This window comes from Clinocottus analis, unplaced genomic scaffold (genome assembly GCF_023055335.1).
Source record: "Clinocottus analis isolate CAN_PGR_092001 unplaced genomic scaffold, fCliAna1.0.p SCAF_4, whole genome shotgun sequence".
NCBI lineage: Eukaryota > Metazoa > Chordata > Actinopteri > Perciformes > Cottidae > Clinocottus > Clinocottus analis.
The window spans coordinates 16,945,523-16,961,582 of NW_027176153.1; the positions used below are offsets into that span (position 1 = coordinate 16,945,523).

Sequence of the window (16,060 nt, forward strand, 5' to 3'; positions counted from 1 at the left end):
CAGTACCTGAGCGCATAGGGACGTATCCTGTTAATGATCAGCTCTGATTCCTTCATTCATATTAACTTTTTTATTATTGTTTATTTACATCTGTCCTCACAATTGACTCAAAACGTAACTGAATCTATTGAGAAACAGCCCCATTTAAGCAATTGCACAAATAAATATGAAAACTAAATATAATAGGCTTTCACGAGCACAAATACAGTTACAAATGCATCCAACAAAAAACGATGAGCGGTCATGGACACTGCATACAGTAGCTAGTGATCCTATGGCTGTGAAGGACGTCGATTGGACCAGTGAAGGGCCCTTATTATAGAAAGCCTGTGGCACTCTGGGCCACAATGAGCCTTTTGTTGTGACCCCGCTGAAAGGAAGAGTCCCTTAGCAAACACTGCGGCTCACATCGAATCCATTCACCGAGCCTCACACTGTGGGAGACCACAGGCAACTGGAGTGCTAAAATACCCACAAAATAAATTTCTATCTAGGGTCATTTTGTACCTAGCTGTGCCAGTCATTAAGACATTTGTATTGCTTTGATTATCATCAACATTGTATCATCACAGGTTGATCCTGAGATAAAGTTCTTGTGTGATTAAAAGGAAATTGTTGTCAAATTCAAGAACTATTATTTTAACAGACATTGGTTAAATTAAATTATCTTTCCTTTAGAAATGAAACCTCTAAAGTACGACATATAGTATAGTGAGATGATGAATGTTAATATGTACAATACTCATCGCCCAGCTTCTCCAAAACAAGCTATTCACTTCACTATGTTTTGGTCTACTCCAAAAAGAAATAAGGCACGTTCCTTTTAAAGAGTCTGAGGGGAAAAGTTTCTGGAGTGTGAATCCACAAATCCTTTTGCTCGCTTCTACCTCAGAGCGTATTTATAGTTGTACAATAGCAAGAAGAGCAGAGGAAGCGAGAAAAGTGAGGACAGAAACAGTGATTAGAAGAAACAGAAAACACCAGAAGAAGAAGAAACAAAAGAATGAAGAGGAACAGAGGAAGAGTCACCACTCTATATCACCCCGGTGATATAGACAACTTTCTAACCACTCTATATCACCGGGGTGATATAGAGTGGTTAGAAAGTTGTAGCTCCAAGAAAACAGGCAACAGGTCAGACATTTGACCAAGGGTTAATGAACGAAGCAAACAAATCACACAGTGACACACTGGAGGCCTCCAGTCCTAAACAAGCTAACCAAATCCATTGATCCTGTTACTGCATGGATAGCAACCCTCAATTGCACTAAACTATAGCCCTTTAAAGAGAAGCAGGGAGTAAGTGTATGAGATTGTTTGCTAAAAAGGCCTAAATGACATCTCACATTTGTCTCGGTGATGAAAATATAATACATTTATGACTCGCAGGATAAGTTCCAGGTGGAATCCACGGGAGGTTGTGTCCACCTTGCAGATGTGCATAATATGATGAGCAGATTCTGATAATGTATCTGAAACTAGTCCGCAGGGGGTCTTGGACACTCTCCCTGACCAGTCAATATGGAAATATATAAGAAAGTTGACATTTCCATCTGAAAATACACTCATGGGGCAGACAGGTTGGGTGCAACAGGATGACACAGCTTTGAGTGAAAGGGTGGTGTTGGGGTCATGTCCATAGTTACACAAACAAAAACCAAGTCTTTAAAAGATCAGCTCATTTTTCCATCAACTGGCTTGAAAACTAATCCCTTAGCTTATGAAAAATCCCAAATACAATAAATGAAGCCTCCTTGCATTTCTACATCCAGAAGCTGTAATTGAAAGCACAAATTAAGTCAAACACTAACTTTATAAAAACTGTGTGTGAGACTTTAAAGACAGGTAATTTGCCAGGACATTCCTACGTTTGTGCTCTCACGGTCTGGAAACAAGTCTGCACATGCCCCGGCCCTCTACCTGAAGTTGACAGGAACCTACTGGTTTCCCATTCAGTTCCATCACATGTCCTGCTTCCTACTTCCTCGCCAAAACTGAATGGCATGTACATATTTGTATTTGATTATGTGAAGGTTATGCATATCCATACAAACAGTTTGCTTTCTAGCACATCATAGATTGAAGAATTTGGACAAACGTATTATCGACTCAAAATTTAAGAACACCAATCTCATTTAAGTTTAGCAGAAGGCCATGCTCAGCTAAACACAATCAGGCACTTACAAAGACAATTTAATAATATAAAACGACTTTGTGATTATGTGGTGCACACCATCACACACTGATGTGCTGCATTACTGAACAGCAACAACCTTTAAAGAAGGGTAAATCATACTAAAAGGGGAAACATATGTGCAAACCCAGGTATTAAGGTGTGGGCTTGAAAATTGTGAGCATAAAGGTGCATTTATTGGCAATTGTGTGGAGCTGCAGAGTCAAAGGGGACAACATAACCATGTGCAAACACAAGCCGGGCAGTGACTTGAGTAATGAGCAAACAGTAGCTATCGTGGTTACAAACAGTGGCAGCATGCTGTCCCAGACGCTTAAACTCACACAAATACTCAAGCACACGCGCAAAACATTCCCAAACACATAACAGTTTAACTTGCTTATGAAAATCAAAACTACTAATCAAAAGATGTTCTGCAGCCCATCATGAGCCAAGAAATACTTGACAGTTTCACAACACTGTGTGTCTCTATGTACAGTCATGGGCAAAGAAAGACTGGCAATAAAACAGGTCTTGTCATGCGAAACAACTCTAACTGCAGCCAATAAACTCATTTAGGTCAAGACCCTCTCATGAATAAAGATGAAAATGTGGTCTTACCACAGGCTGCCTCAAGTGGCCTGACCGATTCTCATTCCACAGTTACTGAGACATGAAGGACAATGAAAGCTCACTGCATGCATAAACAATAGCATCAGGCCAATACAATAATCAGGGAGCCCTTTGAGACAGCGAGAAAAAAAAAGGGAAAGGCTCTCCAGAGTACTGCCATGACCCCATTTTCTTTTCCCTATCAATCAGTTACTTCTGAGGGAGGCAGGTCGAAGGCCTTGCCCCCCAACAGAGGCCCCATCACCCACAAGATGACAGGGAAAGGACAAATGCAAGCCTTCAGATCAATGAAAAGACTCAACTTTCACCCATTAGACAGAAAAGCAACACAACTGGAAGTTTGTCTGAGAAAGCTCCATTTAGTTAAAAAGGGACCTTTAAAATAGAGGCCTGGCCCTGTCGTTGTGTGTTGACTAAAGGTTGGCAAAGAAACTCAAGACCCTGGTTTGGATCATGTAAGCATTCTCAAGAAGTACCTTTTACATGCTAGGCACAAGGGCCGATCTCTTGAATAAGTCAGCTACTACTATATACCTTATTTTTCAATCAGAGGTTTTTAAAAAGGTCATGGTATCATGCTTACTAGTGCTACCTGCAGCTATAGCAAGTGTCGGGCACAAACTAAGGCTACTCAATGGCCAGCCTGCGTTCTGATATTTAAACTTAGAAATAGTCTGGATTATTTTCTCACTCATACTAAGAAAAAAAGACTTTAAGACCTCAAACAAAAACATTTTCATTTCCACTGACAGCCTAAGAATACACGTGTCTGAAACTTGTAACTGTATTGGCTGTATCAACTTCACCACCCATCACAGCACCATTGAGTTACTCCCTTAATATCATTTCTCAACACAAACAAGCCAACTAATCCCTTGCCTTGCCACACACTTTGAAAATGCATTTCAGAAAGATAAAATTCCTGCTTAACCTTGCTACACTCCCCCTATCCAACCACTCTTGTCAACAACTTTGGCAGAATTACCCGAACACACCGCCTGACAAAGTGTGCTTTCAGGAGTCAGCGCCCAGGTATACTCGCACAACCTGGCGTACAAGCAAACATGTACATGCTTGTGAAAGGCCGGGCCTTTCACTGAAAAGAGAGGCGCTCACAAGCAGCATTGCCAAATGGTCTGGACACACTGCCGGCGTGTTTGTGTGTGGCGTAATGGGTGTGTTTGGGTGTATATTTGCAAGAATGTGACTGTGAGTGTACGTTTGTGTGCGTATATGCGTGCATTACAAGCCCATGAATGCGTAGGTGTGTGACCAATGCTTTATTGAGGACAGCTGGACTTGTGTCTTCAGGGACAGGCAGTGCATGTTGTGATTGGATGACATCATCACTATGTTGTGTAAAGGCTTGTCTCACAGCGATGACCAGTGTGTGGGATACCAACACCCACTCTGAACAACTGTCCACTTCATCAGCCCAACAGCTCTGCCGGATAAACCATATCACACTTAACCGCTCTGACTCATGCACTACTACAGCTTTTTTATTTAGTAACTCAACTCTATGTAGAAGACCTGCGTATTCACTCAGTCTGTATCTATACAAAGTGGTTCAATAGTTAAAAAATAAATGGAATGGGCTTACTGTGTGCAGGGGAGAATACGATTGAGAGACATTACATTGCAATTACAGAGACATTACACAATCTAAATAATATACACAAAACCAACATTAAAAACACAAAAAGTAACAACTGAAAGGGTATATGCTCACAACAAATTAACCGAACATATTTTCAAAGTACTTAAATGTACAATTGCAGATACTGAAGCTTTGGTTAGTACTTTACAATCAGTAGAAGAGATGAGATGATCTGAGATTACAGACATTGTTTGGGAACGAGGCAAACCAATTTACGTTCCAGGACTTTAGTCCACAAAGATTTGATTGTAAATATTAGATTAAATAAGTGATTTTGTATTCCAGTAAAGGGATGTTGATACTGAATAGCACAGTGCAATAGTACTATTACAATCAAAATGGAGAGAAAGACACTTAGGTGTGTGCATTACTGAAATTAAAAGTATGTATCCCTCTATGAGTTATTGCAACTATAAACAGACGGAGCTTATTACCGCTATATCAGAGGACTGCCTTGCTGAATACTGAGGCAATACTCTGTAGGCGGCCAGTGTTACCTTCTTTGTGTACCGCAACAAAGACCGACGCTATGGACCCAATATGTTCCATCGCTCAGTCTTCTATCAACTATAATTAATAGTGGAGGATTTGATGAGATTCTTCTTAAGCTGCATCTGGGCTCAATGCTCATCATTTCCACCGGGATTTGGGAGACATTGTCAAAGCTAGGCTGATTGATAAATTGATTAGTTTTTCCCCCCATGAAAGAGAATTATAATTCTCAAACCTGAGTAAGACAGCTCATTAAATAGTCCAATAAAGGAGGTTATTGCATAAAGATTATAGTTTCAGAACGGGAAGACAAGTAGGAGGTGCTAGGGTGGAGAAGCTGGCGGATCATTTTTGACCCGGAACAAAGGCCGACGCTTTCTGTGTGATAGTGTGGATAGAGAACGTTATGATCCCACCTCTTCTCACAGTTTTTTGTTTTTTTTTTGTTGCAGAAAATGTGAGTTAGCGGATGCGTGTGCATGCTTCTATGTGTTTATTACCTCTGCAGTGAGGGCCCTCATCCCAGCCATCGGTGCAGTCGGGGACTCCATCACACAGTTTGCTCATATGGATACACACATCCTGGTCCAGGCAACCGTGTTCATTGACAGGACACTGGTTCACTCTGTTGTTTGAGCCTGGAAAACAGGAACAAGAACATGTGAGGAAAAACAGACGTACAGAGCAATATATAGAAAGATATAGAATACAACATGGAATGAGTTATGTATAATGGTCAAATGTAATTATTTACATGCAAAATAAAAATCATGAGAAAATATTTCATGAATTAAATTGCATGTGTTTAACACTTCCAATGGCACAGACCAAAAAGAAGTACACTTACAAGTACAAAGTCATTTATAGAACAGAGATCAGACACAACAAAATACACATGGGCATTCATTTATATCTGAGAAGTCCTTGAGGGCAGGCCCCCTCGTGTGTGACGATGCCGTGTCACACAATATCACACATATCCATACAGCGCCAGAAACAAACTCCACCTCGTGATTAATGCATAACCTGCCTGAAATGATAGGTGAACAAGTGTATATATGCAGTTACTGTGAATGTGTAGTATGGCAAAGAGATGAAATATGGTCTGCAAATGTGATTGATCGGCACATATCGAAGGAATGTTATTAGAAAAAAAATGTTGAATCTGAAGGAGTGCTGAACAAAACGTGATCTCTTCTGATCCAGAAAAAACAGGCAATGTTGTATTGTCAGCATCACACCAGAACTTTCTACCCTTCATTCTCCACCACTCTTCTTTCGATCTCTCCTCTCAGCCCACGCTGCAAAGCCAACAGTCTCCTTCTCCTCCTCCTCCTACTAAAAACACTAAAAGCTGAGAAAATAAAGTTCACCGCCTTCACAGGAAACGATCTGTAGACTTCTGTGGGTTATGTACGATGCTGAGAGGCTTTAAGATGGTGTGATCTGAATGTGTGAACCCTGATCTGCAAACCTGTTTCAGATGCCTCCTTCAGAATCTGACACACACAACGTCTTTAGTGTCTGAATATGAAGCAGCTAAAATCCAGTTAATTTTACCCTTATTTCTGCCTCATGCATGTTGACTTTTTCTTTATCTGATCTAAGACTCAGAGGTTAGTGGTTGCTGCACTGTAACACACATTGCATTGACATTCAGTATGTGTGTCATACACAGGCAGTTGAGATGGTGGAGATTATGAGGTCTTAGAGGAAAATAAAAAATAAATCTCTCTCGTATTCTTACAAGATATGCCATCAAATTAATCAAAGTGTGTGGATGTGCATAAAGACTTATGAAAGAAAACCTTTGCCTGTATGTCTCCATTCCCTCAAGAAAACCACATGCTTTCCCTCTAAGTCATCTCTATCCATCCAAGAGATTAGTAACCACACACAGATCATGAAGTGTAACTCAGTGAAAGCAAGTACCTTAAAGTGACAAGCGGTTCCATAATGATCCCACCACAACAGCCTGAGTGGAAAATGTGCCACATTCGAACAGAGAATTAGCTTCTAATGCATCTGGCTTAGAGCTCTCCCATCTGGAGGATGCTAACATACTAGCAGCCCTCCTGCAGCCTGAGCCTGATTTACATTCAATGAACTGCCAACCTGGGGATTTCAACATAAAGTTCAGTACCAAGAATATACTGCCACGCACACAGGAAATAAAACAAAAAAACTGCCAATGGTGTCTCATTTGTAGAGCGTTTTCTCTGAATAGGTTATAGTGAAAGTCATCTGAATGATGCACACTGCCCACATCTGTCTTTGCAACTATGGGGATTGAGCAGATAGACAAATAAACTGTTTAATGAGTGGTTCCAACACATTGCAGCCACCAAAAGGCTGAAGAGGACAACTCTTTTTTTCCATCACACAAACGCACACCGCTCCAGTTTTTGTAAAACACACTTACAACTGCCAGCGACACACAACAGCCATAAAGAATTGTTTGAGTTCCACAACACAGTAATACTTTGGCAGGGGCTGAATAGGGGCCAGCAGCAGAAAACTAAATAGAAAGGACAATATGGAGGATTAAATAACTTTGCAGGAGGGACAATGGAGATGAACCCTGCTCCAGTTTGAGAAGTTGTTGGCAGTGCATTACAATAAGCTCCCCTCAAACTGGCAGTAGCCATTTCCTGCGTCATCGGTGAGTGGAAGCAGAGGATTGCTGTGCAAATCAGATGGTAAAGAAAAAAGCAGAACTTCTTTTTATTTAAATGTTTTTTAAACTACAGATTAATAATCAAACTGCTGTTTTTTCTAAGGTTTTAGAGAGAGAAGTGGGAAAATAAATAATTTATTTTGAGCCAAAGTAAGATTGGAGAAATTTAATTCTGCTTCAGAGTACTTCATGACATCAACTAATCTTTGTGACACACTTATTAAATGTCTTGTTTTAGCAACCAATTCCATGTTTTGTTTGTTTTGAAATGTATGGGATCTTAAATGTAATTTCCACCAGATGAAGTAAAACAGCGCTTTAAACCAGATTAAGGGAAATGGTTCTCTTAAACATGGATTTGATCTGATTTAGCATTTTCTTATTATACTATTTCTATGAAAACTAACATACACCATCATCCATCCAAGCGCTTCAAGCCAGCAGCAACGAGACTGCAGATGAGATCATTTTACTGCTGGAGACAGAATGTCATTGTCATCACAAACATGAAGGTCTAGACTCCTATCCATGTGCTGATCACGTAAAGGTTTTTGGCATTTGCCAATTGGCACCCTTCACTGTCAAACTGGAGCTTTAGGTGTCAGTGAAGCAACAGTATGTGAAGTAATTCATGAAGTCTGCAGTGCTGAACTGAAAGATCATGACTTCAAGATACCTGATGCTTCAGGCAAAGCCAACAACAATTACAGTTCCATGAATTTGGAAACTTCCATTCAGCATTTGGCTGTATAGACAGTGTAGATGTCATATTCCCATGCAAACTCTCTCCAGCCCAGATGCTGAAGAGGACACTCATTTAAATAACTGTGTTTATGTATTCATGTTTAGGTTAAATAAACTGCATATTTACAGTTCTCAAACACTGCTGCTCAGTGGGAAGATGCAGCTCATGACTAAAAGACTCAACTCTTCTTTTTTTCTCTTCTATTCTTTTACGCTCAGCTTGAAAAGGGAGACAATAATAACAACTAGTGCTCAAAGTGGGCCGGTACTCAACGGTACGCAGCGCTGGCACTTCTGCGTTTCACTTCTTTGGTTCCTTCTCACAAGCTGCCAGTACGTGTTTCTACCGTCTCCATATCAGGTTCCCGAGGCAAGAAAATATATCACAACCTGCCCTGGAAATATAAAATGCTCAATGTCTTTATAACTATGGACTAAAATGTCTGCCTTCGTTTAGGTAGTCATTGAAAATGTAAGGGGCTGGTGTTTTTCATACTTATTAAACAAGCAAGGCTTCTATCTTCATTGGAAAAAAAGATCATACTTTTGCTATCACACTCAAACCAGTAAATGCATATGCTCTTGCTTTGTCTTGAGTCCAAAGTGCTTTACCACTTATAAACTTATAAAAAAAAAATGCAACTACTAGGAGATCAAAAGATATGATCGATCACCCCGTGGCATACATTTTCTACCACTCTTGAAACACTTTTGTTGTTATTTTTAGTCTTTGGGAAACGCTTTGCAACTCTCGTGAAAAGTTCCACAAAACATAGATTTCTATATGAAACCATAATCATCTCCATCAGTTAGGGGCCACAACATAGAAATGTGAAAGGTATTACGAAAAGTAGAGTGGTTGAATTCATAATTTTGAAGGATGGTGACTTGACACAAAATATGTAATGCTCCTTCAATTAAAATAGGTATCGTGTGTCCGTAAAATGTCATTAGCAGGTCCTATAGATATAACTTTCTTTAGGATTGAAGGAATATAATTATTACAAAGCAATATTCAACAATAATTATCCTTCATTGGCACAGATTCTTTAGTAAGTTTGGACGCCTTGGAGATAAAATACTGCGAGTGAGAACAATATAAGAATCCTGGCAGTGCTTTGGAGAAGAAGCAAAGAAAAAAAAGAGGGGAGATTATTACCCTAAAACCTATTCGAGGGCAGAGTGAGGATAATTACATTATTGCACTGAACTGTGTGATCAGCAAACGGTGATATTAGCATATTCACACGGTGTCCTCAGGGATCTTATTGTTCAAATCTTTCTCCGATCTGCTGCCTGATCTCTCTCTCAAGAATCACATATGAAAGAAATGAGCACTGAGTCATCATGACTACAACATTATAAACTATGAATCATAATGCAGAACTTGTGCTCAGCTTTATTTAAACTCATATTGCAGAATGTGCTCTTTGAAATGATATATGATTTGTTTTCAAAGACGATGCTACACTTTCCCCCGGGCACAGTGTAGACGCATCACTCCTTGTGTCACCTTCAAGTAATTCCCCAATACAGAGAGCACTCATCCCTTGCTTGTGGCTCTATAACACTAACATTTTTTAGGCAGTAAGTGTAAGAGTTGTGATGTGACAGACAATCTCTCCCAATTTGTGCTTCCCTCAAACACCTCAACCTTTGGACCCCACCATCCCCCATCTCTCCGTTCCTGTAGTTATGCAATGACCTTAAATTTGGATCCCCTGTCGATCTTTTGTCCTTGGCATGAAAGCCTGCTTTTCTTCCTGCTCTCCGGGTTTCATGCCAGCCCCTGACTGACTCCCATAAAGTCCGCTGTCAGCTCGAATGAATATGTTGCGTAGGGTGACAGCCAGGTCTGCCCACTGACTAACTCTCCCCTCTCTGGAATCACACGCTGCAGCAGAATGCACAACCAGCACATGGCCACGCCGGACCCGACGAGGCAGCCGCGGCTCACAGGACTTAGCACATGGTGCGCTCGCCGGAAGAGACCTGATGTCAGACTTTTTCTTCCAACGCGCTTACCACAGTCCTAAAGGATGAATATGAACACAATTAACTCAAGGCAACATATCATGATGACTAAAAATGTTACAACTGCATTTCACTGTTTCACATGTTGTGCTTTCCTGCATAGTTTCTCTACTATAGAAATGAACGACTACAGAGATCCTGAAATTTGCAAAATCTATCTTTTGTATACATACTGAGCATATAGGTGGATAGCACAGATAACTGAATTATGGTAGACAACTAATTTGGTTACAAGACCTGGTAAACAACTGACATTAATTTGATCCCACTAGATCCACTACAACAAACGTTTCACAGAAACCATTCAGGACGACGAGGTGGGAGTGTTTGACACTGAAAAGCGAGAACTGGGGTAAAGTATCACTTAAAGCTGAATACTTCCAGTAAAACAACAACACAAAACTATTAAATCTGTGCACCTGCCTGTTCAAACCTGTTATCCAGGTCTGTTAAATGTGTTGCCACAGAGTAAGCTGCCCCTGTGTAAAAGGCACCGCAGCACATTTCCCTAAAGTAGCACACAAAGAGACGGCCAGCAAAACAAACCAACGAACCATCCGCAGGCAGGGGGGGAAACTGTGAGGCAATTAAAACCAGAGGAAAGACTTGAGATGAGATATGAGGAACAGGGAACAGAGATGACTTGAGTCGAGCTTCTTTGCCTGCTTTGACAGGCTCAGGGGAAGATGGTGGGAGACAGGAAAGAGAGAAAGAAAGAGGCAGAGAAGCAGACAGGGCGTGGAGGAGACAGCAGAGAAAGCGAAGTGGTGCCTGTGTGGCGTGAGAAAGCCCTGTGTTCCCTGTCTGTTGATAGGCTGGTGAAGCTGAGGAGGGCTCAGGGCCACAGACCAGAGGGATTTACAGGGCTTTGCTCCTTCCTCTGTGGTAGCAGTGTGTCAACCACTGCCACTACAGATCCTCCTGCCCCCTCCACGGTGCCCCCTGCAAGTGAAACTACATGACTGGTTTTAGGCTGGGAACAGACTCCCCCACAACGCCTCAACTTTACAGTAAAAGCCTGCTTTTACAGAAAATGGATCAGAGTTTCACAAAGTCCATTTTACTCCTCAGCCTTAATGCTAATCTGCCCCTTTGCTCCAGTACAAAGGCTTTTCCTGAAGGATCATCCCTTCTCCCCATCGCTCCATGTCCTCAGTTGGATGGTCGTGGTCGACTTGGTGAGGCTGCTGAGGCATGACAGTCAGATGGTCCGGACAAAGGACCGGGCTGGCGAGCGTTCAGAGGGGGATCGGGGGCAAGAGATGGACAGATAACCTTATTGTGTGGCCACCTCAGGCAGCTGCACGGAGATAATAACTCAATCCACTGGCATGGGCTCCAGTGTGTGTGGGCTAAGGGGCATGACATAGTGTCGTATCACTATTTTGACAGACTTAACTCTTGTGAAGTCTTTTCCAGTGTGTTAGTGCACATTGCCCTGTTGAAAGCAAATACATGAAAGGACACATGTCTACTGGAAGCTTCGCATGACAGTGTGTGTCTGAACATGAGGGTCCACAATCGTTTATTGTTACCTTAAAGCCTCTTCAGCCACGGGTCCCTCAGTTTCATTATGAAACTGCATTCCATTGTATATCCCCTCAAAATTACTTCCAAGCATCAACAAGGTCTACGTGTGTGTGTACTACTCCCTACTTGCCTATTGAGATGACTTTAATGACAGCCTGACAAATACAAATACAGGGAGTGGCTTGTCAAGTCATCAGCTCATTTTCTCACCCTGAATGGAAGTGGATAGCACTGCGTGTGAAAAGAGGGGTTGTGTATTTGCATGATTGAGGTGCACTACGCCCCCTGCTTGGAAGCCCTCCTGTGAACATTTTCATGCTAAATCTGGAGCTAAAAAGTCTAACAGAGAATATTAGCAGCAGACAATTGTTGCATAAGGCTCTTTGACGATGAAAGGGATTCCTTCACAGCAAGCACTTCTCATGATGGAGAAAGTGCTTACATGCTAGAATTTACTCAAACATCTGTTCCCAGTCGCAGGCTCAACCACAGTGAATGCAGTTCACGCAAGGATCATAATTGCATACAGGTTTGGGATGCAGACAGGGAGTCAGTGTTTTGTACAGCAACTATTCCAACAGAGCTGCAAAAAGGAAATTGAAGTTGCACATCACTTTTTAATTCCAGAATCACGAAGAAACAGAAATTGTCACCAGAAGTGTTGGGAAACGAAGTGGGAATGAATGATGTTGATGATCCCTAGCCATTGTATTATCTGCAGTAGATGGCTGTCGACATGCCCCAAGTTTGGAATAACAGACGAGAGTATCAGCACGGGAGCAAAGCAAAGTACGCTGTAGACTGGGCTACGCATCATCTACACTCTCTTCAAAGAAACACAAGATGACATCGACAAAGGTCAGTCTTACTTCGCGAAACGTGGAATTTGCTGGTCTACCGCTGCCTTGATCTGTTAGTTAGTATTCTTGTGTGACTGGGGATTTAAAAGCTTTGTTCAGATTCACCAAAGTCACACACCTGGCCGGGTACTTCTCCAATTCCAGGGTATGCTGAACGTCATCTACATTTAATAAATTGACTACGGATAAATATCTCATAGAACCCCAATTAAAAAAATAATCCAAACTTTTTTTGAAATCTATGTTTATTCAAATGATAATACCAAATAGCTCTCATTTTGATGATTTGAGATGGAAGATTTCACTGGTTTGTGATACCAGTATCTCTGGATAAAGATTTTATTCCCAGAAAAAAAAGTTACCCTTCTGGAAAACAGTGCACACAAACCAAACACAGAAAACCAAAGCAAGAATCCTCAATCCACATCTCTTTGGCTCATTCGTCTCACCGTTTGTGGACTTCTGAAGGCTGTCTGCTCGACTTCTGCGAGGGGAGCCATGCACTGACGACATGAACGGCCCTCACCACTTTTACTCTGCTGGACGCAAGATAACAACATACCACAACTACCTATAAGAACTACCTATAAGAGCATGAAAAGCAGCACTCCTGCACAGAGCACCATTCCCGGGACAAAGAGTATATACTCCTGCCCTGAGGGCACGTGTCAAGCACTTCCTGAGCCCTAAGCCTGTATGTAATTGAGGTGAAATGGCTTGTCTGAAACCAATTGAAGCCATGCAGTGCGGGGAGTCAGTGCAGTCCCTGGGAGAGGATGACAGCGTCACACCTGCAGACAGGGACCTGTACAGGCAGACTGCTGATGGCTATCTGAGCATGAACTAGGGGCTATAAAAGGGAGGCGCACACTGAGGGTCTGAGGGTTATGACGGCCCTACAGCTGACAACCTGCCAAGACCCCTACCTACCGGTCCATTTATGAGACATGCAGAAACATGTGCAAAAACATACATCCACACATGTACCATTCCATCACTCTGAAGCCATACCCATCCAATAAACAAGCCCACAGCATGAATGATAGGAAAATGCAACTGCCGACTCAACCACGGCATGGCAACGTCTCGTGTGATGCAACATTACAAGCCCAGTACTGCGGCAGAAGTCTGTCTTTAGCGCTCAACATAATTACAGCTCAAAGAAATGGTTTGTGAACGACAGGCAATTAGACCTCCAGACAGTGTGATGCCAAGGAGTGCACTTTCTTCCAGCATGGCTACCAGAGGTGGAGTTCAAAGAGCCACACCGAACAAAAGCACACGTTTACAACACACACATCTCCGACGGCAAGTGAATTCATGATCATCGTAAACAAAACAGGTGGCATTTACCAAAAACACAACTGGTGCTTCAGCCAAAATAGCTACAGTCACTGTGTGGTTTTCAACACTTGAATGGGATAATACAAGCAGATGCTTATCTTCATAAAATTCCCGTTTCAAATGATATACTATCTAAGAAACACATATCCATTCTTTTCCCAGACATAATGTCTTATCTAGTCAATATCTTGGTTGGCGGATCCTGCACAAAGATCAGATTACAGCCAAAAGAAGGAAGAATGGAATGAAAGACAGGAGGAAGAAAATAAGAAGAAAACATGTTTGCATTGTCAAATCTGTGACTCCTCTTTGTAAACCAAGTTAGTAACAACCGTCAACTGGAGATAATGTCATAATTATAGTAGCACGCATCACTCCAAATCCCATCAACATTAAACAAACTGAACTGAACTTTGGTCAGATTGCAAGCTTGAAAGAGAAAGTTTGAGTGATTTTTGAACTTTGCAGATGAGGATGAGCAGAAGATGAACAGATGACAGCTTGAACTTTTAAAATAAAACAAAACTTTCACAGCTGATCCCGATTTCAGTCCCCCTATGAGAAGGATCAATGTTTGGCTTACTATTATATTTACTATTTCCTTAAGAGCTCAGCTGAGAGCAGCCTTGTTTACAGCACGCCGGCCTCTCATGATACTTCCTCGTTGGGATGAAACCAGGTTGATGACCTGCAAACTGTTGCACTGGTGAAAGGAAAAGCCAGCATAACGAGTAGAATACTTTTGCGATCCGCTGAGTCAGAGGAGGATTTTAAATATCCTCCTCCAGTCGTACTCCTCCGAGCTCTCCAAACTCCACGTATGCTGGCTCATGCCTCTTCACTCTGTTGCTTTATCTGCAGCACTCTTTTCCAAACACAATTCACATTTAATGGATGGATCAACTAAATCACAGTCTGGCTGCTTTTTATTGTGAAACTTAAAAGGCACCTTGCCTTTTGACTGCAAACACATAGCACTGTACAAAGAAAAAGTGCATTAATTGCAGTAACAGATATTTATTATGACTGCCCAAGAAACTCGCATGAATAGAGAAGCGCCTTAACTAAAGGTAAAGTGACAGGCAGAGTAGAGCCCATGGGAAGCGGGTAATTGAGCAGAACATATCTTGATGTTCTAGTGAAACAGCGCTCGCAATCTTTTCATGCAGAAGATGAATCATATCATTGTCTGTGTCACCAAATTACATAAGTGCTGTGGAAAATTCACTCAGTTAAGTTGTTGAGTAGAAAAGGGGCAGAAACTGAATGGCCAGAGCTTCCTCAGGGGAATTATTTGGGTCACAATGACATCAAATTGCTTATGTTCTGTGATTGCGGGCATTTACAAAACTACAATTGACCATTTTCTTCCCCTCTGAAAGATTCCTCAGCAATTTACTTTTGAGATACATACATACATACATACACACATACATACATATATATAGTTGTTAGCAGTGAATTCAGTTTGAATCAATGAACGATGGAGTGACAGATGGTTTTTCTGTTCAGCTTCACCTTTGTATCGCTCTGAATCTGAAAATGATAAATCTTGTAACCACTTCAGCTTTTTCAAACATTTGTAATCCCTATTAAGACTTGCTTATGTTTTTACGCACTATTTACAAGTCCCTTAATGATGGGTGTGAGACGCTTGTCTCTGCATGCCAGACAATAGTGAAAATGCTTGTGTCATGACACATGTAAGGTGTGGCACATGTAGACAGTAAAATCTCCATTAGTGCCTGCATATAAACAGAGGGGAGGCTTTTACCAGAAAGTTTATGGATGGAATGAGAGGATGGAGAAGCTGACAGATCTGAGTGGCTGGGAAAAGACTCTTAGCGACTGCACAGATCCCGCAAGAGTCCAGACAAGAGCAGACCCATCCCTGAACATTCAGACTAAACACG

General features: G+C 41.6%; 1 protein-coding gene across 2 annotated transcripts in view; it reads right to left on the reverse strand.

The window, feature by feature from the left end:
- The window catches only part of LOC137799975 (low-density lipoprotein receptor-related protein 1-like), a 79,380-nt gene that overhangs the window by 50,327 nt on the left and 12,993 nt on the right, over positions 1–16,060 (reverse strand). For both annotated transcript variants that reach the window (XM_068596906.1, XM_068596905.1), the window contains exon 3: positions 5,459–5,596. In XM_068596906.1, coding sequence (XP_068453007.1) covers positions 5,459–5,596 — 138 coding nt within the window. The remainder of the gene's footprint in view (positions 1–5,458; positions 5,597–16,060) is intronic.